The sequence below is a fragment of the Cervus canadensis genome, chromosome 8 (genome assembly GCF_019320065.1).
Source record: "Cervus canadensis isolate Bull #8, Minnesota chromosome 8, ASM1932006v1, whole genome shotgun sequence".
In the NCBI taxonomy this organism is placed as follows: Eukaryota; Metazoa; Chordata; class Mammalia; order Artiodactyla; family Cervidae; genus Cervus; species Cervus canadensis.
In genome coordinates, this window is record NC_057393.1 from 80,503,300 (window position 1) to 80,529,031 (window position 25,732).

Sequence of the window (25,732 nt, forward strand, 5' to 3'; positions counted from 1 at the left end):
CAAAACAACCAGTCTCTCACACCAACCCAGTATTTTCTCTGCCCTAAATTATCATGAGACCATGTACCAGTCAGCTACACACACCTTTATAGCCTATGGCTATAATACTCTATGAAGGAGTGTCCAACAACATCTGAACTTTACAGATAAGGCAAGATCTTATCACCTGTTGAATTTCTTAAGTAGAGTCTTTATTGTAAAAAAAAAAAAAAAGTATGGATAACTTCCCTCTTCCATTGGGGTTTATTCTTTGCTATGTAAGTTTCAAGGTCTGGATATAGTTGGGATGACACCATGCAGTATGAAATAGCCTAATTTAGCCAAGATTGCTTCTCTTTCATGGAAACAGGGTGGTGTTTGGGAGGTAAGTCCTTTTTAGAAACTAGATTAAATAACTGTCATAGTATTAATTGTGGTAAACTTCTAAGGGATAATTATACTGCATAACTGTAACTGTGAAAGAAGAGTCTAACCAACATTTGAAACCAAAAGCTTGACTTATTGCTTTTCTGTTTCAGCCATCTATTACTGTGCAACAAAAACACCTAAAACTTAAAAGGCTTAAAATAATAACTTATTATTTCTCTATAGATAAGAGTGGGTGATTTTTCTTCTCCACTAGTTATTAGCTGTAGCCTCTCATTCAGCTAGCATTTAGGCAGTGATGGGGCTAGGCTGGAAGGTCTGAAAAACTTCACTCATATGTCCAACACTGTGGGGTTTCATCCCCAGTAGCTTGAGTTTCTTCACAAATTGGTGATCTCAAGACTAGTTGTACTTTTTCCATGTTACTAGCTTTGAGAAGGAAAGTGGAAGCTGCCATACTCCTAAAGGGGAGGCCTGACACTTTGGTAATATGCTAATAAGCCAAAACAAGTCACAAGACCAATCCAGATTCAAGATGGGGAAATGAATCTGTCTCTTATGCATAGAATAGCATGAGGGAAGGAATTGATACTGTCCATCTTTGACCATCAAACTAACAAAAAGAGGCCTATATTTGTAAATCAATCAGAGAAAGAAATGATTAAAGGTTTGGGGAAATGGGGGATTCAGGGATTTGTAGACTTTCCAAAGCAGGAGTGTTGAGGGACTAACTGGCTCTTTCAAAAAGTGTAGTAGTAGTCACTGGAGTAGGCCATAGCTGACTTGCTGAATTTCCAGAGTGTGTCAGAGTGAAAGCTGTTGCTTGGCTTTCAGAAATGAGTTGTCACAACTAGCTGATTTTCATAAGCATCTGCACTAGTGAGAAAATTCTCCAGTTAATTGCCATCAGTGTCTGATCACTTGTCTCTGATCTATCAATTTTGGTGGTTACTAGTTCATGTCTTGGGGCTTATGGCCAAGAAACAGTGTCTCAGGTTTTCTTCAACTTGGAGACTAGCAACATTTTACTCTTACCAGAGTATTAATTTTTAAAAGTATTTTTATTAGTACAGGCTTTATTCTGAAAGTAGATTTGCCTCAGTTATTGGACTGTCCCCAGAAAGTACTAATTTTTATTTAATTTTTGATTGAGAAGCCCAAGGAAGTTATACAATGTATTTGTTTTCACACTGAAATAAAGAACACTAAAGAGATTGTTTCCTCTTAAACATGTATCAAGACGGCATGCTCACGTAAGAGCCTAAACTAACAGTAGTTTACCATGGAGTATTCAGAAGTTATATAAGTACAAAGTATACATAAGATGTAAGCAAATATTATACTGAATATTATTATAAATATTATGCTAAATATTACACTAAATATTATACTAGGTACTCATTAATATTAAACACAAATGAGGCATGACTAGGAAGCTAAACATCATAAAAGTCCCTTTTATTAGGAAGGGGAAATAAGATGGCAGGATTTAGATTGGAGCGGTATTTGACAATCCTATGAAGTGTGGGCAATAAAGTAATTTTACTGGTAATGTAGCTGGTGGAGTTGGGTATTCTTTTTGTTGTTGTTCAGTTGCACTCAGTTAAGTATGACATAAAGATGTATTTTATTATGTGATAGAAAATTAAAAAATGATACAGGGAAAACTGGCCATGGACATAGAAGAAAATACAGGAATACTGTGAGTAGGGATCAATTAATTTAATTTAGACAATGTTTATTTCATAATTTACTGCTACATTCCATCAGGGTATTTGTTTTGATGTTATGACAGTCCAGCAGCTAAAACATATCTTTGAAAAAAATTGTAATGCTTATATAGTCTTGTAACATACATATAATGCACATAACAAAGATATTGCAAAAAACCTCCACCTACCCACAAACTGATATATGCACAATTTCTGAAACACATACCATATGTAAAAATATACTTCTATGTTGGCTGTGACACTTTCAGTTCTAAGAAAACTTGAGTTTGTAAGGTACCAGAAAGTAACTATCTTAGGCCCTGTGGGGCATATGGTCTTCTTCAGTGTACTCAGCTCTGCTACTGTAATGTGAAGGCAGCCACAGGCAAAACAAATTTTTTTTATTAGTATTCTAACAAAAGTTGAATTTACAGACATGTAAGTTTGAATATTGTATAGTTTTCACATCACAAAATAATCTTTTTCAACCATTCAGAAAGGTAAAACATTGCAGGCAGTGGGCCAGATCTGAATCACTTGCAGAAAAATATACAACCAAATCAAAGCAAGGCACTGCAGCAGTAAAGTGAGGGGCGAATGCTGGTAGCCAACCTTTTATTTATTTTGCAGAATAATTCAAGAAATACAAATTATTATGATAGTATCTAACATATAGCTCTTCCTTTGTCTCAGACACTATTCTAAGTGCTTTAAAAATATTAACTCATTTACAACTCAAAGCAATCCTATTATCGCTTTTTTTATGAAAAAGGAAACTGAGGCACAAAGAGGTTAGGTGCATGCCTCATGCTAGAAACAGCCTGGGCAGTAGGAGTCAAAAGTCCATACTCTTAACCTCTATGTCATGTTTCTTCTACTAGAAAGAAAAAGGTAGTGAAGAACATTTAGGACTCTCATACAAAATATAAATTCAGACAGCTCTGCAACTTACTAAAACAACACTAACAGATATTTCTTCACATAGTATTATTTTTTATTATGTAGGGATTTTCAGCTGTTTTTAAAAATGAACTTGTTGTTGTTTAGTTGCTGTCACATCCAACTCTTGTGAACCTGTTGACCAGAGCCCTCCAGGCCCCTCTGTCCTTGACATTTCCCAGGCAAGAATACAGGAGTGAGTGGGTTGCCATCCCAACCCAGAGACTGAACCCATATCTTCACTACTGGCAGGAAGATTCTTTACACTGAGCCACTGGGGAAGCCTTTTTCCTATAAATGTATCCCTAATGTAAAATTTGGCCAACCATAAGAGAGTTGCAAATTTTACAGAAACATTTTTATATTCTTTCTGAAGGATTAGTTCAGTAAAATCCATATCCATTCAGAAATGGGGGGGGGGGAGATACATTATAATTTTAAAAGAATACTACACTTAAATACACATTCTGTTAACAACAGGAGCCCCTGCTGAGACTAAATGAGAGATATCTTCATATACATAAAAGTTACTGAACTAAATAAGGCTACATATTTCACTATGTACAATTATGGATGGGTTCACATGCACATCAAACATCCACAATCTGTGTTCTGTAGCACACTGACATTCACACATAAGTCCTACATACTAAAGGACTTTTCACATGTGTTAATGATGTCACATTTTTCAATTTATTTGTGCTTTTTACAAAACTTCATATACCTGACATTTGCAGGTTTCTTTAAAAGAAAAACAACCTTGTAATCAATTTCTGCAACATGACCTCTAGTATAAGTATTTTCCTCATACATATTCTCTTAGAATTTGTTTAAAAGGTTTCACATATTTAAAATATTTTTTAAAATGGTTCTATACTTTATATCACTGTTCTGACATTCACTGAAACATCACTTCTTGATAAAGCCTTCCATATATGCTGTAATCTTTGTGATTATCTCCTTTTAGAATGTGCTAATTAGTCCAACAGGTATAAAAAGATTTCTGAATGCTCAGGATACTGATAGAAATCTCTCATTTATGATGGCTACCCTGACAGAAATTTCCTGATATTCATTTTTCTTACAGGATTTCTCTTGTATGGTTTATATGTTGTACAATAAAGTATGACTTCTGAAAGAGAGGTTTCCCTCATGTTTTACCAGTTGTAGTGTTTCTACTATGTATGTTGTCTGAAATTTAGTAAAAGTCTGACATATGGTAAAAATTTCTCCCTAAGAGATTTGTAGAATTTCTCTCCATGATGAAAGAATGTGGCTGAAATTTTCCCATATTGATGATATTTCATAAGGTTTTTTGTCTTGTGTGAGTTATCTGATTATTCTGAAGGACAAATTCAGACAGAATTCTCCAATTGATATTGTTTATAAGATTTTCCCTTCTGTGTGTGTCTTCTGATGTGCAGTGAGTTTTGATTTCTGAAAAAATGTTTCCTTACACTCCTTACATTCATAGGGTTTCTCTCCTGTGTGTTTTCTCTGATGTATGACAAAGTGTGACTTCTGAGAGAAGGATTTCCCACACTCCTTGCATTCATAGGGTTTCTCTCCTGTGTGAGTCCTTTGATGTAATCTGAGGACTGAATTCACAGAGAAAGATTTACCACATTCATTACATTCATAGGGCTTCTCCCCTGTGTGTTTTCTCTGATGTTTAGTGAGGTCCGATTTATAGTAAAAGGTTTTTCCACATTTATTACATTCAAAGGGTTTCTCCCCTGTATGAGTTCGCTGATGTACTGTTAAGGCTGACTTTTGGTAGAAGCATTTACCACATTCCTTACATTCATAGGGTTTCTCTCCTGTGTGAGTTCGCTGATGAGTTTTGAGGTGTGAATTTCTAGAGAAGAATTTCCCACATTCCTTACATTTATAGGGTTTCTCCCCTGTATGTGTTCTCTGATGTACTGTGAGGTGTGATTTCTGGGAAAAGGACTTCCTACATTCCTTACATTCATATGGTTTCTCCCCTGTGTGTGTTTTCTGATGTACCATGAGGTATGCCTTAACATAGAAGAACTTCCCACATTCAGTACATTCAAAGGGTTTTTCTCCTGTGTGTGTTTTCTGATGTTCCATGAGGTGTGGTTTCTGGTAGAAGGATTTCTCACACTGATTACATTCGTACGGTTTCTCTCCTGCATGAGTTCTCAAATGTCTACTGAGAGATGACAGATGGTAGAAAGTTTTCTTACATTCTTTACATTCATAGGTCTTCTCTCTGGTAGGAGTTTTTGGTTGTCTTGTGAGGTGTCCATTCTGAGAGACGGATTTCTCACATTCGCTGGGTTTGTCCTTTGAGTGAGTATGTTCATGTATTATGAGGATAGACTTCTGGTAGAAGGACTTTCCACATTCATTACATTTATAGGTTTTCTCACTGGTATGAGTTTCCTGATGTTTCTTGAGTTCTCCATTCCTAGAGAGAAAGTTCCAAATTAGTTAATGTATAAGACTTTGGGGTGAGGGGGTGGGGGTTGGGTCTGCTGTGTATATTTTTCAAGTAACTCTGACAACCGATTTCTAGAGGTTTTTCCAATATTCATTAGAGTCATAGGGTTTCTCCATTGTGAATATTCTATGTTGACATATACTGTGGTTTAACATTTGGTAGAAGGTATTTCACTTGCATTATATTCTCCAGGTTTCTCAACTGTCTGAACTTGACTTTGTATAATAAAGCCTCTCTTATTATGTAAATAAGAATCAAAAGACTGTTTCAGAGTTTTAATCTCCTGATCTTGAATTATAAAAGGTCTCTATCTATTATGAAAGAGGGCTTTCCCATTTGGATTATGTTCTTTGGAATTTGCTTCAGTTTTCTCATTTATCATGAACTAGTGCTGTCTCACTTCTAGTACCCCTATTAAGACCCTTTCTTAAAAAGCTTCTAATCTCAAAATTGAATTCTTGAACTTGCCTTGAATTTTCAGCTTGGCTTTCCAGGCATCTTGCTCCTTGGTCATGAGTATTGCATACGTCTTCTACAAAGGAATCCAAAATTTAATACTTTATACATCTTAACACATTATTATGGTCATAGGGTGGATTCTTAGGTTTCAGGCCACTATTCTCAAATGAAGGAGTTCTTAAGTGCAAACTTCCTCTATCTCAGTGGCTTAGAAAAAAACATATAAACAACACTAAAACGTGCTATAGCAAAGAGGGAGAGACCTAGTTATAAATTCAAGTAACTTTGACACTACAAATATGACCCTAAAAACTTGGAGGAGAAAGTGAAGACAAAACACACACACACACACAAAGAATAGGGAGCAGAAAACAAAAGGTATTCAAAGTGCTGCTGAACAAGAATGTGAGACTCATAGAGCATGATGTGAGCCCATTAAGGACAATGAATAGTAAGTAGGGTGATGAGGAAAATTAGACAACTGTGTTCACTGGAAATATCAAAGGAAAGATTACATTAGATGAAAGAGCTAAATATAGGTCTTTACCCACTCAAACCTAGTTTACAGTGTTATAATTTCTAGTAATTAGACTATAAACTTCCACTTTATTCCTCTTTGCCCATACCCAACAATCTAGATGTCAACACCAAAGTGACCTTCTCAGAACATCCATTTCCTCATGTTTAGAGGAAAATTTTCTCTTTTTAGTTGGCTGGTTCAGAAGACCCAGAAACACATACATCCAAAAGGAAAGATTTTTTAAAAAGCAGAGTACAAGCCATCCCACAGAATGAATTCCCAGTTGTAGCACCAGAGATTTTCAATGCTGACTGCCAAATACTGCATCTGTGACTCAACACTAGGAAAATATAAAGTTATTTGATAGGGATATGTGCAAGGTTAACTTGGGATACTCATGAAATAAGATCTTATGTATATAAAGCATTTAAGAGAGCAGATAAAATGAACATTAGCACATGTTTTGGGGCCACAAGGAAAAATAAGATGCAGCAGGCAATAAAGGGCCAGACTAGTTCTTGACAGAAAATTAGATGTATTTTGTATCAACTCTGCAATAATATAGCTGATGAAAGGCATAATGATTTATAATCCAATTTCAGAGATTAAAGAGAGAATAGTAAATTAAAATGGGTGCTGAAAATCTAAGGCATTTTATTGTTAATGAAAGGAGGAAAATGCCATTTGAAAATTTTATAAGATAGATTTTATAAACACTTTATAAAAGATTATAACTGCATACTTTAATGGCAAAGAGTAACTGGAAATTCTAGCAAAAAGACAAAAGGAGAGTTTTAAGTGAAAGTTAGTATATAGGAAAGAGAAATAAATCTACTTTAAAAATGTCAAGCAAAAGAGGGAATGTTTTTTTAAACAAAAAATCAACCATCTCCATCTGCCCCACACAAAAGAGGGAATTTAGATGGGGAGAACAAAAACTGGAGGTGTGATTTATCTTGCTTACATATGCAGATCAAGTATTCTCAATCATTTCCAAAAGTTTAGGGCATTTAAAAAAGAGATTCTTGAAAAAAATTTCAAAAAGTCAAAGGCATCAATTCCAACCCCCTAATACAAGTTATAATTTCTAACTTACCAGGGTTGTTCTGACGTGGAAATTGTACTTCTAATATCCATGGTTCTTTTCCTTGCTTCAACTTGAAGATTGCATTTGGCCTATTTGCACAATAGCCTATTAATAGAAAAGATAAAATAACACAAATTACTTGGAATACAGCAACTCTGAAGGATAAGGAACTGCAGGTTAGGATCAGAACAATGAAGGTCTCACATAGATTTGGCAAATTTATTCTATTAGGGGAGTGCATGGGGATACAAATATTTTTCTGGTACCCAAAATGGATTCATCAACTTCGACCCTGAAAAGAATGCTAATATTCAACCCTACACAGGATTTACAAATTCCAGTAAGTGAGAAAGGAAATGAAAACTACTGGGAGTCATAGATGCAGAAGATTTCCTCACCCACTGAGATGAGGTGACTGTAGTTCTCCTGCATCACTTCTCTATATAGGGTCCTCTGAGCAGTGTCCAGCAATTTCCATTCCTCATGGGTGAATTCCACAGTAACATCCTTAAATGTTACTGGTCCCTGAAACAACATATTTCAATTCAAACTGAAGTGATCAAAATAGAGTACCATTAAAAAGACACATAAACTAGCTGTTAATACGTTAACTACAGGATTTACTCTGGAGAGCTGAGATATACTGCTACTCTGTACCCTGTTTTACACATATATAAAATATTTGTTCAGTACATATTTACTAAGATATCACTCCATGCCTAGAACTCTGCTAGAGATACAAAGATGAATGAAAGCAACTATTCTTGTTATCAAGGAGCTTACATTCCAACAGGGAGGCAAAGATTAAATTAATAAATGCAATATGCACAGCAGGTGCTATGACAGAAGTATGTACAAGATAAAAGATGGTCAAAAAGAATGGCCAAGGTGGTGGAAAAGGAAGACTCTGAGCTCATCTCCTTCCACAGGCACACTGAAATGACAACTATTTACAGAGCAACTATCTTTGAAAATGATCTGAAGAGTAGCAAAAAGATTCCCCACAACTAATGATATAAGGAAGGAACCACAATGACATAGATAGGAGGGGTGGAGACACAGTATAGTCAAGACCCACAGCCCTGAATAGGTGACCCACAAATGGGAGGATAATCAAAACTGTAGAGGTTCTCCCCAAGGAGTCAGAGGTTCAAGCCCCACATTGGGCTCCCCTGCCAAGGGGTCCTGCACCAGGAAGACAAACCCCCCAGAACATCTGGCTTTGTAGGCCAATAAAACTTGAGAGCCAGAGGGCTACAAAAAACAGACACTCTACTCTAAAGGACACATGCAAAATCTCACACAGTCCAAATATAGTGCAGAGGCAGTAATCTGAAAGGAGGCTGGCTCAGACCCATTTACAGATCTTGGAGAGCCTCCTAGAGAGTCAGGAGGCAACTGGAACTTCTCTTGGAGACACACACTGGTAGCAGCCACTTTGGAAGCTTGTTCTACCATAAGGACATTGGTTCTAATAAGCACCATTTTGGAGTCCTCCCTCTAGTCTATTAGTGCTAGAGGCTTACCGGCCAACCAGTGAGCCATCACCAATCCCAGTACACTTCAGGCTATTCTGCCAGCTACATTGGGTCCCAGTCCAGGAACCCCATAGGACATGCAGCCAGCCAGGCAGGGACCCAGCCTCTCCCAACAGTGGGCCAGTAGCCACTGCATGAGGCAGGGTCTGGTTTCCAACATGGCTGAGGGTCAACCTTGGCTGCTAGTTTGTCTACAACTGTCAAGCCCACAATAAGGAAGGATTCATGTAGCCCATACATAAAGAGCTCTTAGAGCTTATAACTCTGATGATCAGAGAAGCATATACTGTTGGGTTTCTCAGAACATCTCCACGTAAGATTACTTCCCTAAGATTGGGAAATGTAGCCAACTTACCAAATGCACAGATATAAAAACAGAGGATTAAGCAAAATAAGACAGAGAAACATGTTCCACACAAAAGAACAAGATAAAACCTCAGAAAAAGGATTAAATGAAGTTGAGAAAGCATTCTACCTAATAACAATATCTTTTATGAATATAAAGATGAAAACCTTTAACAAGCTACTAGTAAATCAAATCCAGCAAAATTAAAAATTAGATTATAATTTATACCATGACTTTGTGTGATTTATCCCAGGAATGCAAGAATGGCTCAACATACTAAAACCAATCAATTACATTAACAGAGCAAAGGGGGGAAAGTAGACCATTTCAGATGATGCAAAAAAGCGTTTGACAAAATTCAACACTTTCATGATAAAAACATTTAGTAAACTAGAAATAGAAGGAAATGCCCTCAAAATGATAATATTTTTAATCCACTTTTATCCCAGCTAACTTTATACTCAGTAGTGAAAGACTTAAAACTACATATAGAATATCCCTAAGAATCCACAAAAATAGAGCTAATAAACAAAGTCAGCACATTTCAGAATTATAAGATCAACACCAAACGTCAGTTGTGTTTCTATTTACCAGTAATGAAAATCCAAAAGAGAAATTAAGACAATTCCATTTAATGTAGCATCAAAAAGAATAAAGTACCTAGGGATAAATCTACTCAAGGAGTATATAAGACTTATACACTGAAAACTGCAAAACATCGCTGGAAGTATTAAAGAGGACCTAAATAAAAGAAATGATAGTATGTGTTCATAGACTGTTAAGACTTAATATAGTTCAGGTGACAGTACTACTCAAAGGAATCTATAGAATCAATGCAATCTCTATTAAAATCTCAATGACTCCTGCACAGAAATAGAAAAGCCAATCCTCAAATTTATACAGAATTGCAAGGAGTCTCTAACAGTCAAACAAAATTGGTAAAGAAACAGTCAAAGAACTCCCACTTATTTAAAATCTTACTGTAAAGCTTCAGTATCAAAACAGTGTAACTGGCATAAAGACAGACATATTGTCCAATAGATAGAAACGAGAGTCTGAAAATAAAACCATACATCTATGGCCACCTCATTTTCAACAAAGAAGACAAGACCATTCAATGGAGAAAGAACAATTTCTTCAATAAATGACACTGGCAACTAGATGACCACATGCATAAGAAGAAAACTTGACCTCTACCTCACTGCATATAAAAAAATTAATTCAACATAGATCATTGACCTAAATATTAAGAGCTAAAAATATAAAACTCAGAAGAAAATACAGGAATAAATTTCCTTATCTTGAACTTGACAACAGATTCAAGATATGACACCAAAAAGTATAAGCATTAAAAGAAAAATAAACTGACCTTATCAACTTTAAAACTTTTACAGGGACTTCCCTGGTAATCTAGTGTTAAGATTCTGTGGTTCCAATAGAAGGGGCATGGGTTTGATCCTTGGTTTGGGAACTAAGATCCCATATGCCACACAGTGTGGCAACCAAGAAAATATAATAAATAAATTAAAATTTGCATGCATCATAGAATAGTACCAAAATAGGAAAAAAATATAACTCACAGAATAGAATAGAATATTTGCAAATCATGTATCTGATAAAGGTATATTATCCAGAATATATAAAGTATACTTAAAAATTCAATAACAAAAAAGACAACCCTGACAAAAAATGGGCAAAGAAATTGAGCAGACATTTAAGTTACACAAATGAGCACATGAAAAGATGCTCAACATCATCATTAGTCTTCAGGGAAAAGCCAGATCAAAACCACGACGATACCACTTCCCATTCATTATGATGGGTGTTTAAAAAAAAAACAACAGAAAACAACAGGTAATGGGGAGGATGTGGAGAAATTGTAATCCTTATACATTGCGGGAATATAAAATGGTACAGCTGCTATGGAAAAGTTTGTCAGTAACTCGAAAAGTTAAATATACAATTACCATACAATACCATCAATACCATCAATTCCTCTTCTAGATACATACCCAAAAGATTTGAAAACAGATACTCAAAAGCTATACAAAAGCTATAGTACGCAAAAGCTATAGTGGCACTATTCACAAAAGCCAAAAAGTGAAAGCCACCTAAATCTCAACCAATGGATGAACTGATAAACAACTGTGGTATAAACATACAATGGAATATTATTTTTCATAAAAATGAAGTATTGATATAAAGTATAGGGTGAATGAACTTGGAAAACATGCTAAATGAAAGAAGCCAAACAGAAAAGGTACACTTTATATGACTCCACTTATATGAAATATTCAGAATGGGTAAATGCACAGAGACAAGGGCTAGGAGAGGGAATAGGTTAACAACTGTTTAATGGGAATGGGGTTTTCTTTTGGGATGGTGAAAATGTTTTGGAACTATATGTTGTAGTGGTCCCACAACATTGTGGATGTACTAAACTGTACCCAATTGTATACTTTAAAATGGCCAATATTATGTGAATTTCACTTCGATTAAAACCAATAAAACCTTCTAACAAATCTTAAGGCCCAAATGGTGTCAGTGGTGAATTCCACCAAACACTGATGGTGAAACAAACCCAATTATACGTAATCTTCCCTGGTGGTTCAGACAATAAAGTGTCTGCCTGCAATGCAGGAGACCTGGGTTCGATTCCTGGGTTGGGAAAATCCTCTGGGGAAGGAAATGGCAACCTACTCCAGTACTCTTGCCTGGAAAATCCCACAGACAGAGGAGCCTAGTAGGCTACAGTCCATGGGGTCGCAAAGAGTCGGACACAACTGAGTGAATTCTCTTTTCTCTTTACCATAAAACAAAGAGGAGAGAACTGTTCTCAATTCATTTTATGAAGCTTATATTACCCTGATACCTAAACCTAACAGAAACATTACCATAAAAGAAAACTACAGTGGAGGTTGGCACCTGTTTGTACCAGATCAAGAGTGCTGGTTGTTAAATTTTTGGCAATTGATTAAAATTATTTTGTAGCTTGAAATTAGCCACAGCAGGGGTATTTATACCACAAAAGTTGGTAAACAATACAAAAGCAGGTTTCTCTCTTAGTACCCAAAACTCTAATTGTTAAACGCTTACCAGCATATTGACTACCAACCAATATCTCTCATGATTATAATACAAAAATCTTCAACAAAATATCAGCAAATCCACTACCCGATTTTAAGACTTATCACAAAGCTGTATTACTTGTGTTATTAGCAAAAGGATAAACACTCAGGATCAGTGGAACAAAAATAGTGTGTCCAGTAATAGAACCACACATATAACTCTGATAAAGGTTCAAAATAAATTCAGTGGATAAATAGTCATTTCAAAAAACAGTGCTGGAACAATGGACACTTAATCAAATTCTAGACTTTCACCAGTCTTTTCTTTAATGTCCCCTTTTCCATCCCATGATCTAATTCAGAATACTATGTTGCATTTAGTTGTCATATCTCTTACGGTTTGTGACAGCCTTTCCTGTGTTTTATGACCTTGACAACTTTGAGAAATACTAGACAGATACTTTTTAGAATGCCTTTTAATTTGGATTTTGTCTGGTGTTTTTCTGTTTGATTAGACTGAGATTATAGGTTCTGTGGGAGAATAACCCAGAGCCCTTCTAATCACAGTATATCAGGGGGTACATCACATCACAGGTGATGTTAACCTGGATCACTTTCTAAGGTAGTGTTTGCCAGTTTTCTCCACTGTAAAGTAATTATATCTCCTTTTCATGCTCTATTCTTTGAAAGCAATCACTAAGTCTAGCCCCTATTCAAGAAAGGAAGGAATAGGCCCCATCTCCAAGAGGGGGTAGAATCTAGATACAGCATTTGGAATCCTTCAAAGAGCTCTCTTCTTCCCATTTATTCAATCATTTACTTATATAACTATGGTCTTAAATATTTATTGCTTAGGATTAGAATCCAATACCATGTTATTTATTTTGTTACTCCAATTGTTCCAGCTTTGTCATGAGTCTAGTGGCCACAGGACTGGAAAAGGTCAGTTTTCATTCCAATCCCAAAGAAAGGCAATGCCAAAGAATGCTCAAACTACTGCACAATTGCACTCATCTCACACGCTAGTAAAGTAATGCTCAAAATTCTCCAAGCCAGGCTTCAGCAATATGTGAACCAAGACCTTCCAGATGTTCAAGCTGGTTTTAGAAAAGGCAGAGGAACCAGAGATCAAATTGCCAACATCTGCTGGATCATCAAAAAAGCAAGACAGTTCCAGAAAAACATCTATTTCTGCTTTATTGACTATGCCAAAGCCTTTGACTGTGTGGATCACAATAAACTGTGGAAAATTCTTCAAGTGATGGGAATACCAGACCACCTGACCTGCCTCTTGATAAACCTGTATGCAGGTCAGGAAGCAACAGTTAGAACTGGGCATGGAACAACAGACTGGTTCCAAACAGGAAAAGGAGCATGTCAAGGCTCTATATTGTCACCCTACTTATTTAACTTATATGCAGAGTACATCATGAGAAATGCTGGGCTGGAAGAAGCTGGAATCAAGATTGCTGGAAGAAATATCAATAACCTCAGATATGCAGATGACACCACCCTTATGGAAGAAAGTGATGAAGAACTAAAAAGCCTCTTGATGAAAGTGAAAGAGGAGAGTGAAAAAGTTGGCTTAAAGCTCAACATTCAGAAAACTAAGATCATGGCATCCGGTCCCATCACTTCATGGCAAATAGATGGGGAAACAGTGGAAATAGTGGCTGACTTTATTTTTGGGGGCTCCAAAATCACTGCAGATGGTGACTGCAGCCATGAAATTAAAAGACGCTTACTCCTTGGAAGAAAAGTTATGACCAACCTAGACAGCATATTAAAAAGCAGAAACATTACTTTGCCAACAAAGGTCCATCTCATCAAGTTTTTCCAGTGGTCATGTATGGATGTAAAAGTTGGACTATAGAGAAAGCTGAGCACTGAAGAACTGATGCTTTTGAACTGTGGTGTTGGAGAAGACTCCTGAGAGTCCCCTGGACTGCAAGGAGATCCAACCAGTCCATCCTAAAGGAGATCTGTCCTGGGTGTTCACTGGAAGCACTGATGCTGAAGCTGAAACTCCAGTACTTTGGCCACCTCATGTAAAGAGCTGACTCATTTGAAAAGACCCTGATGCTGGGAAAGATTGAGGGCAGGAGGAGAAGGGGACAACAGAGGATGAGATGGTTGGATGGCATCACCGACTCAATGGACCTGAGTTTGGGTAAACTCCGGGAGTTGATGATGGACAGGGAGACCTGGCATGCTGCGGTTCATGGGGTCACAAAGAGTCGGAAACTACTGAGTGACTGAACTGGACTTGCCATGAGAAGCTCTTTGGGGTTGGTGCCTATGTCCATTTGACATGTCCCCATCACTGTGCTTTTGAGAAGTTCCTTAATTTCTAATACTACAAAATGCTCTGGGCTTATTTTATGTTAGCCTTGCCTTTGCCCTAGAATCAATCAGTTTCTCTGTGGAATTCTGGTTCCTTTTATTGTAGAATGATATTTAGAAACCAAGATTTGTGTGCAAGGTTTGCTCATGGCTACTGAGAAGTCACTGCTTAAAGGCCCTCTAGCAGACAGTAAGTACATGTATGTTTGCATATTAACTCATGTACATACACATATCTTTAATTTTTTCTGTATCATATACATGCTAAGTTAATATGTGTTAAGATAACATATATTCATTTGCTTTTCAATAAGTGGCAATGAAAAAAATAGGCATCCACACACAAAAATGAACCTTAAGTCAGTAACTTATTCTTCATACAAAAATCAACTATAGATCTATATATAAAATGTTAAACTACAAAATTTTTTTAGAAGAAAAGTCTTTGTGACTTTAAAGACTTTTTAGACATGATATCAAAAGAAATTAAAAAGAAAATCTGGAGTTCATCATATTTTCGTGAAATACACTGTTAGGTGAATAAAAGATTAGCCACAAATAGTGAGGAAAATATTTGAAAATCACAAATCTAACAAAGTATTGTTCTTGTATACAGAATATATAAAGAATTGTGAACATTCATTAAGAAAACAGCTCAATTTAAACATGAAGATTCGAAGAGACACTTAACAATAGAAGATATATGGATAACACAAACACATCAAAAGATTTTCAGTATCATTAGTCATTAGAAGAATGCATATTAGAGCCACAATGGGATAGTAAAGCAACCTATCTAAATAACTTTAGAAAAAAAGCAAACTGAAATACCAAGTGCTGACAAGAATGGGAAATAAGTGGAACTCTGACACATTGCAGTAGGAGCACAAGCTATTCAAGAAACAATTTGGCGGTTTCTTATAAAGCTAATTATAACAATACCATATGACCAAGTAAGCACATGCTGAAGTGTTTACCCAAAGAGAAATTAAAATCTGTGTACACACAAACATCTGAATGCAAATGTTTGTAACAGCTCGTTTCATAATTGCCCCCCAAAACCAAAACAACCTAAATGTTTTTCAACTGGTATATGGGGTACACACATACAACTGAATTCTTATTGTTTAGTCAACAAGTCATGTCCAACTCTTTTGCAACCCCATGGACTGAAGTCCACTAGGCTTCTCCGTCTCTGGGATTTCCCAGGCAAGAATACTGGAGTGGGTTGCCATCTCCTCTTCCAGGGGATCTTTCTGACCAGGGATCAAACTTGTGTCTCCTGCATTGGCAGGCAGATTCTTTAAAACTGCTGAGCCACCAGGGAATTACCATATGATCCAGCAATCCCACTTCTAGTTATGTATACAAAAGATTTAAAAACAGGGAACAAACAGATATTTGTACACCAATGTTCATAATAAAAGCATTATTCACAATAGTTACAATGTACAAGCAACCAAGGTATCCACCAACAAATGTAAACAAAATTATGTATATTACATAAGCAAAATGTAATATGTATCATATAATGGAATATTATTTGGCCCTAAAAGGAAGGGAATCCTGTGACATGCTACAACATCGATGAGCCTTAAAGACACTGTTCTGAGTCAAGTAAGCCAGGACAAATACTATAGGATTCTGCTTATATGAGGCACCTAGAGTAGTCAAATTCATACAGACAGAAAGTAAATGGTGTTTCCCAAAGTATGGGGGGAACGGGAGTTAGTGTTTAATGTGTGTGGAGTTTCAGTTTGGGATGATGAAAAGAGCTCTGGAGGTGGACAGTGGTGACAGCCGCACAACAACGTGAATACACTTAATGCCACAAAGCTACACATTTAAAATTTGTTATGATGGTAAATTTTGTTTTGTGTATGTTACTACAATTATAAATAAATCAACTACACTTCAATTAAAAAAAAAAAAAAGCGAAAAGCAACCCACCACAAACACACTAAAAACAGCTATATGAAAGCATCAAACATTAACTTAAGCACTAGAATTTGAAGGGTAAAGATCCAAGGGCTTCCTTGGTTGCTCAATGGTAAAGAATCCATCTGCCAATGCAAGAGACACGGGTTTGATCCCTGATCCGGGAATATCCCACATCGTCAGAGCAACTAAGCCCACATGCCACAACTATTTAGCTTGTGCTCTAGAGCTTGGGAACCAAAACTACTGAATCCCCACATGCCCCAGAGCTCATGCTCTGCAGCAAGAGAAACCCACACACTGCAACTAGAGAGTGGCCCCCATTTATTGCAACTAGAGAAAATCTGCACAGCAATGAAGGCCTAACACAGCCAAAAATAAATGTTTTTTAAAAGATCCAAGAAAAAAGTGAAATTAATTGAGATAAGTCCTACCCCTGCTTAGAATTTTCAGGGCATTTTCAAATTTCACAGCCAGGACAAAAGTGTAAAGCAAAAAGTACCTCAGGGCTAGCATCTCTAAAATAAGGATAAAGAAACAATTCCTGAATAGAATGTAGAGGAGCAAAAGAGAAACTGATCTTACCCTAACAATGAGAACAAGCCTCTAGCCTAGAAATCTGTTTTCTAAAGTCAGAGATCTAAGAATCTAAAGGTAAACAAAGGAAAAAATTCAGCAGAGACAAGTATTTCAAAAGCAAACAGAAAACCACAATTTATTTCATTCTTCAGGGCAAGCAGGCAAGAGAGGAAACTGTTAAACTTTTAATAAACATTTAATGTTTGCTTATGATCTTGTGTGATGTATCAGAATCCCTAAGAACTCTGGTCACAAAGCAAGCCAACACCAACTTGCCTGTTGACACTACCTGGTAACTGAATGGGGATTTCATATTCAAGAGGTTCCCAAACAGAAGCTTTGTATCTGCAGAACTTCTTTACTTCCTATCAAATGTCACAAAGTGATAAGTTTATTTTAAGCTGGGGAAGCAGTTTCTGGAACCAAAGGAAAGCATAATTTATATGGATGCTCTGAAATACAAATACTATCTCCCCCCATCAGTTAGTTCAGTCGCTCAGTTGTGTCCGACTCCATGTGACCTCATGGACTGCAGAATGCCAGGCTTCCCTGTCTATCACCAACTCCCATAGCTTGCTCAAACTTATGTCCTTGAGTTGGTGATACCATCCAAGCATCTCATCCTCTTTCACTCCCTTCTCCTGCCTTCGATCTTTCCCAGCATCAGGGTCTTTTCCAATAAGTCAGCTTTTTGCATCAGGTGGTCAAAGTACTGGAGTTTCAGCTTCAGCATTAGTCCTTCCAATGAATATTCAGAACTGATTTCTTTTAGGATTAACTGGTTTGATCTCCTTGCAGTCCAAGGGACTCTTAAGAGTCTTCTCCAACACCACAGTTCAAAAGCATCAATTCTTTGGCGGTTCAAAAGCATTAATTCTTTGGCACTCAGCTTCCTTTATGGTCCAACTCTGATATCCATACATGTCTATTGGAAAAACCATAGCTTTGACTAGATGGACTTTTGTTGGCAAAGTAATGTCTCTGCTTTTTAACATGCTGTCTAGGTTGGTCACAGTATTTCTTCCAAGGAGCAAGCGTCTTTTAATTTCATGGCTGCAGTCACCACCTGCTGAGATTTTGGGGCCCAAAAAAATAAAGTCAGCCACTGTTTCCACTGTTTCCCCATCTATTTGCCAGGAAGTAATGGGACTGGATGCCATGATCTTAGTTTTTTGAATGTTGACTTTCAAGCCAGATTTTTCACTCTTCTCTTTCTCTTTCATCAAGAGGCTCTTTAGTTCTTCGTCACTTTCTTCCATAAGGGTGGTATCATCTGCATATCTGAGGTTATTGATATTTCTCTCTGCAATCTTGATTGCAGCTTGTGCTTCATCCAGCCCAGCATTTCGCATGACGTACTCTGCATATAAGTTAAACAAGCAGGGTGACAATACACGGGGGATGACAGGATGAGATGGCTGGATGGCATCACCGACTCAATAGACATGAGTTTGAGTAAACTCCGGGAGTTAGTGATGGACAGGGAGGCCTGGTGTGCTGCAGTCCACGGGGTCACAAAGAGTCGGACACGAATGAGTGACTGAACTGAACCAAACTGAATACACAGCCTTGACGTACTCCTTTCCCAATTTGGAACCAATCCATTGTTCCACGTCCAGTTCTAACTGTTGCTTCTTGACCTGCATACAGATTTCTCAGGAGGCAGGTAAGATGGTCTGGTATTTTCATCTCTTTAAGAATATTCTAGTTTGTTGTGATCCACATAGTCAAAGGCTTTGGTGTAGTCAATAAAGCAGAAGGAGGTGTTTTTCTCTAAGTACATGGCAACAACCCTCCAAAGGCTGGGAGCACGGCACTGGGGCAGAAAGAGATGTCTCAGGTGCTAAAAGCTCTACAGGGCAGGAGCTCCTCAGTCACCTGAAAGAAAAGCTGATGGCTAGGCTATAAAGCACATCAATGGAGCTTTGGTGGTGTTCACCACCCAAGTCCTGCTGAAGGGAAAGCCTTGATACTGCCCTCAAATCATCTGATATTGGTGAAGAACTGTGTCTAATTAAAGCCCAGGGCCAGCTTAACTACATATGTGACTTAGCAAGCAGAGGAAGGGATGTGCCTTTTTCTGGAGGTATTATTTACTTCAATCTCTACTGTACTTTTACACATAATGTCTAGCACAAAATAAAGAAATAGGAGACATGCAAAGAAGTGGAAAATTTTGATTCATACTGAAAAAGGGAGCCTACTGAAACAGACCTACAGATTAACCTGAATGTTGCGATTAGCAGATAAGGACTTTAAAGTAATTACAATAAAAGTAAATAAATAAAATTAACCTAGTGAAAAAAATAGAAAATACAAATGAAATAATGGGGAATCTTAGCAGATAAAGAAAAACAAAAAGAAAAAAACAGGAATTTCTAGAACTGAATAACACAATATCAGATGTGGATTTTACAGGCTTATGAATGAAGAACACTGATAAAGCAAAAGAAAGAAGCCATAAACTTGAAAAAAGTCAGCTGAATAGAAATAGCCAACCCGAGGGACCACACACACAAAACAAACCTCAACTAAATAGATCATCTGAACATTTGGGACATTATGTACATAGTTCAACATTTGTGTAACTGGAATTTTAGAAAGAAAAAGAGGATAAGGCAAAGACAATATCTGAAGAGTGAGTTCTGAGAATTAAAAAAAAATTAAAGGCAACAACCCATAAATCTTTGTCATCCTTCAAAAGAGATAAATACAGAACAAATCATGCCTGTGTACATTATGGTCTAACTATTGAAAACTAAAGATAGAATGAAAATCTGAAGCACAGAGGAGAAAACACATTATATTCAGGTGGATAACAGTAAGATGAAGACAAGTTTCTCATCAGAAACAACAGAAGCCAGAAGACAAAGACATCCTAAAAATGCAGAAACAGAAAACTCTCAACATAGTTCTATACCTAGCAAAATATCATTCAAAAACCACAGTGAAATAAAGACATTTTCATAAAGACTAGCTAAGTAGATTTGTCACCATCAGTGCAGATGTAATACATGAAATAATAAAATAAGTTGCTTAGACTGAAGGGAAAATATACCAAAGAGAACCCTAGACCCGTAGGAAGGAATAATGAGCTCCCAAAGCAGATATACAAATAAACATTAAGAGTTACTTACACATGTGCACACAGGTTTCTTTAGAATATTAATATTGTTTAAAGCAAAATAACAAGTATTGGGGGTTAAAATATAAAAGTGAGATATAAGGACCATAAGGTGTGAGGGTATAAAGAGAATTATACTGATAAAAGTTCATTACACTGGTCATGAGTATAGTATTTGAAGACACCATTATTTTAATGGTGCACGTTGTAATCTCCAGACTAAGGAGTAAACAAAATAACACATAAAGCTTCAAAGTCAATAAAGAAGATACAATGTAATACTAAAAATACTCAATCCAAAGGAAGTACAATAAATCTCATTAGGATAAAAAGAAATATACATAAAGCATTCTAGAATAAAAGTTATCTTAAAAAGCAGCTAGCCCCAAACAGACAAATTTATTTCAAAGTTAACAGGTGAATTTTCAATAGTACTAGTAGTATAAGACGGTGAATGCTTTTCAATGTTTTAAAAGGTAAAAGCTGTCAATCAAGATTTCCACACACAATGAAAAAGCTCTTCGTGGATATTTCATATGAAGAAAACTGAGAATTTCTACCAGCAGATCCTCACTAAAACAACAGGCAATCAGAATAAAAACAATAACTAAAAATGCTATTTTCAAACAGATAAAAGCTGATGCCAGTAGAACTTGAGCGATGCAAGAAATAATTAAAAGAAAGATCTTCTAATCTGGCCAAAATGCCTTAAAAAATCCAACTATCTGCCTAAAATGAACTTTTCCAAGAGTTTGTAGTGATGACTGCACTTAAAATTATTTCAGAAAACAAAAAGGTTACTAATTATTTCTGTTGTCCCAAACTGACCATTCAGCAGTAAGTTACAGAGACTAAGGTAAGAAAAACATCATGTGCCACCCCTGAATTAATGCTATAAGGACATTTTTTAAATGTGTTCAATACTGACCAAAGCAGAACTGTAGAATAGGTTAAAACTTCCCCTCTTTCTAGAGTCTCTATTTTTCTCACCTTCAAGCCCAAAGACTATGATTTCTAGTCAATAAAAGAAAATTTCCACACTGAAAATTTATGGCATGGTGGTAATAACACTTCCCAAGTTGTCTGAGAGGATTATGTAAGACAAACTACATCAAGCACTTACCAAAGGGCCAGCAATTTCATTAATTGCTAAGTATGCTGTTTTGTTTTAAAAAATTAAGTTCAAAAAGCAAAGAAATGGTTACCACAGAATTCAGAATTTTCTCTGGTTAATGGTAGGATGAGATCTTAAGGCAGGGCACACAGGGTAATTTTCATTGCTTAAGTCAGACAGGGCATAGAGTGGTATTACTTAATCAGTATTCCCTAAATTATACCTATATGTTATGTATATTACTTTGACTGCATAACATATGATTTTTTAAATAATTTATTGAATAAAAAATTAATTTCTATAGCCAATAAAATCCTACATATTCTACTCCCTTCTACTTCTTAGACCTTAAGTTTTATTGCTGTCTCCCAAGTTTACCTCTCTCTGGTTTCAAGGTCCTAAATACTGTTTCTGGAACATGCCTCAGGGTGTCTGCATATGATTTTTCATCTATGAAGAATGCTTTTCCTCCAGATTTCTACCTGGATATTTCATTTAATTCAAGATATTCCTCAAATCTTACTTTTTAGAGTGGCACTCCCTAATCAACTTATTTCTTCTTCCTCACTTTCAACACGCTGTCCTCTTACACTGCTTGAGTTTACCTTTGAGCACATACATCAGAAATACTGCTCAAATACTGACACATTTTATTAATATTAAAAATCACATTAATTAATACTCTTATTAATCTCATCAGAAAAGTCTTTAAGTATTAGCATTTGTTAACTTTGCAAGTTTTCCAACATTCTGATTTTCACTTGAAAGCACTTTGAATGTTAGCAACAAATACAAACAGGTATTTTCCATCAATTGACAGGCTCACTTCACTCATTTTTGAGAAAATATGTGAATACCATAGTTTGTCTGTCAGTTGCTCTTTCATATAAAAACAATATTTCATGAAAAAAAGTGGCTAGGTGAGCTCACAAATCAATCACTTTAAGTGCTTTTCCTCAAGACAACCAACCATCATATACCAGTATGCAGCAAATTTATGAACTTTCCATTTCATCCCACTGAGTAAGAAAGAGATGTGAACTCAAAGGTCAAGATTTAATAGATTAATAATTTTTACTATTTCATCAGACACCCTTAAGTAAAGGTGGCAATTTTTTTTAACTATGCACATATTGTGGAGGAATACAATGTCATTGGTGTTATCATCCTGATTTATGCCAGACAGGCAGCTTGTGCTTTTACACTACCAATGCTAATTTCATCAGTGTAAAAGGCAATTTGTATCCTGGTATGTTTTGAGGGGCTTCCCTTGTGGCTCAGATGGTAAAGAATCTGCCTGTAGTGTGGGAGATCTGGGTTCGATCCCTGGGTTGGAGAAAATCCCCTGGAAAAGGATATGGCAAATTGCTCCACTATTCTTGCCTCTAAAATTCCATGGACAGAGGAGAATGGTGGGTTACAGACCATGGGGTCACAGAGTCAGGGACAACTGAGCACACACATTACGTTTTGACTTCACAGACTCACTGAAAGGGTCTTGGGATTCCCAGAACACACCTTGTAACTGTTGTTGTATTCAAACAATATTTTTTCCAAAGGTGATTTTTAATGATTTCCACTTTTCTAATTTAATATATGGACTCTCTTTCATAAAACTCATTGAAAACATATACAGAGTGAAATAAAGAAAGAGGTAAATAAATGACTCACCCTGTACTTGTTCATTTTCTGCTGCTAATGGAAAATATAGAAACTATGAAGTCAGGACAGGGAAAGTTGAAAGACAGAAGTCGTAAGAGACCTTATCTTGACGTCAGGATCACCTGTGAGAAATTTACATACAACATTTTAGTAAAAGATAAACCTCTGGGAAAATGTCCCTTTGAGCCATGAGAAGCAATAGGAAGGACCACGATAAAGGAGTACCCACCTGTCCACTGGTGACTCATATAATCTTGATGAATCTGGACATTTTTTAATCTAAACATGTTTTTCCTGTTGGCTGTTTCAAAAATTATGTGTCCATTACTAAACAATACAAACAATTGAAAACTTATATGTCCAATAATAGCAGATTAGTTAATCAAGGTATATAATATATATCCAGGGTATGGAATCCTATACTGGCATTACAATGTTTGTAAAGAGAAATATCTATTAATATGGAAAAGCTTTAAGTTACATATCATAACAATTTTGCCTATTAATATTATAAACCCCACAACGTTAGAAAGTCTTCAAAGCTCTCAAAAATAGGATGTTTCTTCTTCCTAAATTTCATTTTCTCCAAAATCACTTTTTCAAAAACTTTGACTACAAATGGTATAGTGACAGGGAGGCGCGCTGTCAGCTCCAGCTCTATGCTAAGCTCTATGAACAAACCTAGTGACGATCTTAGTTCTATGCTTTTATCTTTAACATGAGAAGGAATTAGGTAATTTTAAACAATCATGTACTATTCTAAGCCTGTAAATCTTCAATTCAACACCACAGATATAATAGAACCGTGGAATGCACTGTCCCCTCCAACCTTGGACTGGGGCCTAGAGCAAACAAAGTGCAGACAGGCCTTGATGAATTCTGACACGGCCATCTAATCTGTTCACAGTGACACAAATTTAACTTCTAAAATAACAATTTGGCACCATAATCCCCAAGCAGGCACTTCATGTAGGGAGCAAAAGTTAACTAGATGCCATAATGTGAGGTCCTTCCCATATGCAGAGGACACCACTTCCAGCTGCCCTGGTACTTACAAAACGCCTACTTACTAAGTCTAGATGCACCATCCAATCAGAGGCCTTATGATATCACCTTCATTATATGGAGCATGGATGAAATCGCAGTTTACATCCTTTTAAAAAGTCTGTCCCATTTCCGACCTGGCTTGCATACGATTCTTATCTTCTCCAGTAAAACTTAAAATTCAGGGTTTCAACTATGGTTTAAATTTACATGTCTAACAGTCATCTGAGAATACACAGGTCAGAGAATGCAGAAGGGCCTTAATTAACCTTTTACCCAGGAGTTTTAAGGAAAACAGAATACTGGAAAGTAAGATTAGATCCACAACACGCTGGTGGTGCTCAGGAACAATCACTGTATTAAATAAAACTTTAGGGTGGGAAACTGCATGAGTACAAAGTAAAACAAATCAGAATTTAAATCCCACCTGCTAACGATGGCTAAGCCAGTTTCTCTCTCTGAACCCTTAGTATCTGTATCTATTAAATGGAGGTGGTTAATACCGATTCAAAGGATGCTTATTATTAAATGAGCCAATAATGAAAAGAACAGCATAATGAGAAAAGCAGCTCACCTTTATTGAAGCCTTATCATACTTCATATACACTACCCTATTGAATACAAGAAACGACCCTAAAGGCTATTGTACTCTTACAGATGAGTACCGGGGTTCTCCCAGATTAACCTGCCCATTTACCGGCGGGCTCTGGAGTTGAGCCCAGATCCCTCGATTTCACAGCGCCACGTCCCCAACAGCCAGCGCCGCCCACGCGCCGGCGCGGACGTGACTGGCTTGGGATCCACGTCACAACCAACCGTTCTCGCGCGCGCCCCAGGCCTCCTCCAGCCACCCCTTCCACGCAGGTCGAGAAACGCGGCTCCTGAGGAGGAACGGGGCTGCAGACAACCGTCCCTCCGCCAGGCCCCTTGCCTGGCCTCCTCCCCAGGCCTTCTCGAAGGGCAGTCCGGCGCGCAGAGGGGGGCGGCCGTCGGCTGCCAGAGTTCCCGACTTGGCGCAGCCGCGGAAGCCGGCTTCCCCCCAACCCGGCCTAGCGCCCGCAGCGAGGCCTCCGACACACCTGCAGGGGCTCGGCCTCCGCTCCTGGCCCGCGCAGGTTTCAGGCCCGCCCTCTGCGGCGCCCAGCGGACCTGGAGGCTCTAGAGTCCTCTCCCCCCGGGGGCGTGAGATGGACAATGGCGACTACCGAAAGGAGGTGGAATTGCTCATGCGCGGAAGGCTTCTGCGCCCCACTCGGGAATTGCGCTTCCACTTTGGGTGACGTCACGAGAATCGGCTTCTTCCCGCGATCTGAGCTGGTCCTTTCTTTACTCGCAGTGGCAGCGGGTTAGAGGGGCCATCCCCAGTGAGCGATTGGAAAACAGGAAACTACCGTGAGGGAGTGCGATGAAGAGCGATAGTAAT

At 37.4% G+C, this 25,732-nt stretch overlaps 1 protein-coding gene across 5 annotated transcripts; it reads right to left on the reverse strand.

Moving 5' to 3' along the window:
* Positions 1-2,073: 2,073 nt before the first annotated feature.
* On the reverse strand, positions 2,074-25,551 carry ZNF25 (zinc finger protein 25). Of its 5 annotated transcripts, XM_043476985.1 has the most exons (8): positions 25,389-25,548; positions 24,884-24,920; positions 23,495-23,566; positions 23,275-23,387; positions 7,952-8,078; positions 7,563-7,658; positions 5,956-6,019; positions 2,074-5,454 (listed from the first exon to the last, which is right to left on the reverse strand). In XM_043476985.1, exons 4-8 carry the CDS (start codon positions 23,287-23,289, stop codon positions 4,401-4,403), a joined length of 1,356 nt encoding a protein of 451 aa, XP_043332920.1. In that variant the 5' UTR covers positions 23,290-23,387; positions 23,495-23,566; positions 24,884-24,920; positions 25,389-25,548; the 3' UTR covers positions 2,074-4,400. The 5 variants fall into 5 exon arrangements, with proteins under 5 accessions (XP_043332920.1, XP_043332917.1, XP_043332919.1 ...); XM_043476982.1 differs by having other exon boundaries at positions 24,884-25,551; XM_043476984.1 differs by lacking the exon at positions 24,884-24,920.
* Positions 25,552-25,732: the final 181 nt, after the last annotated feature.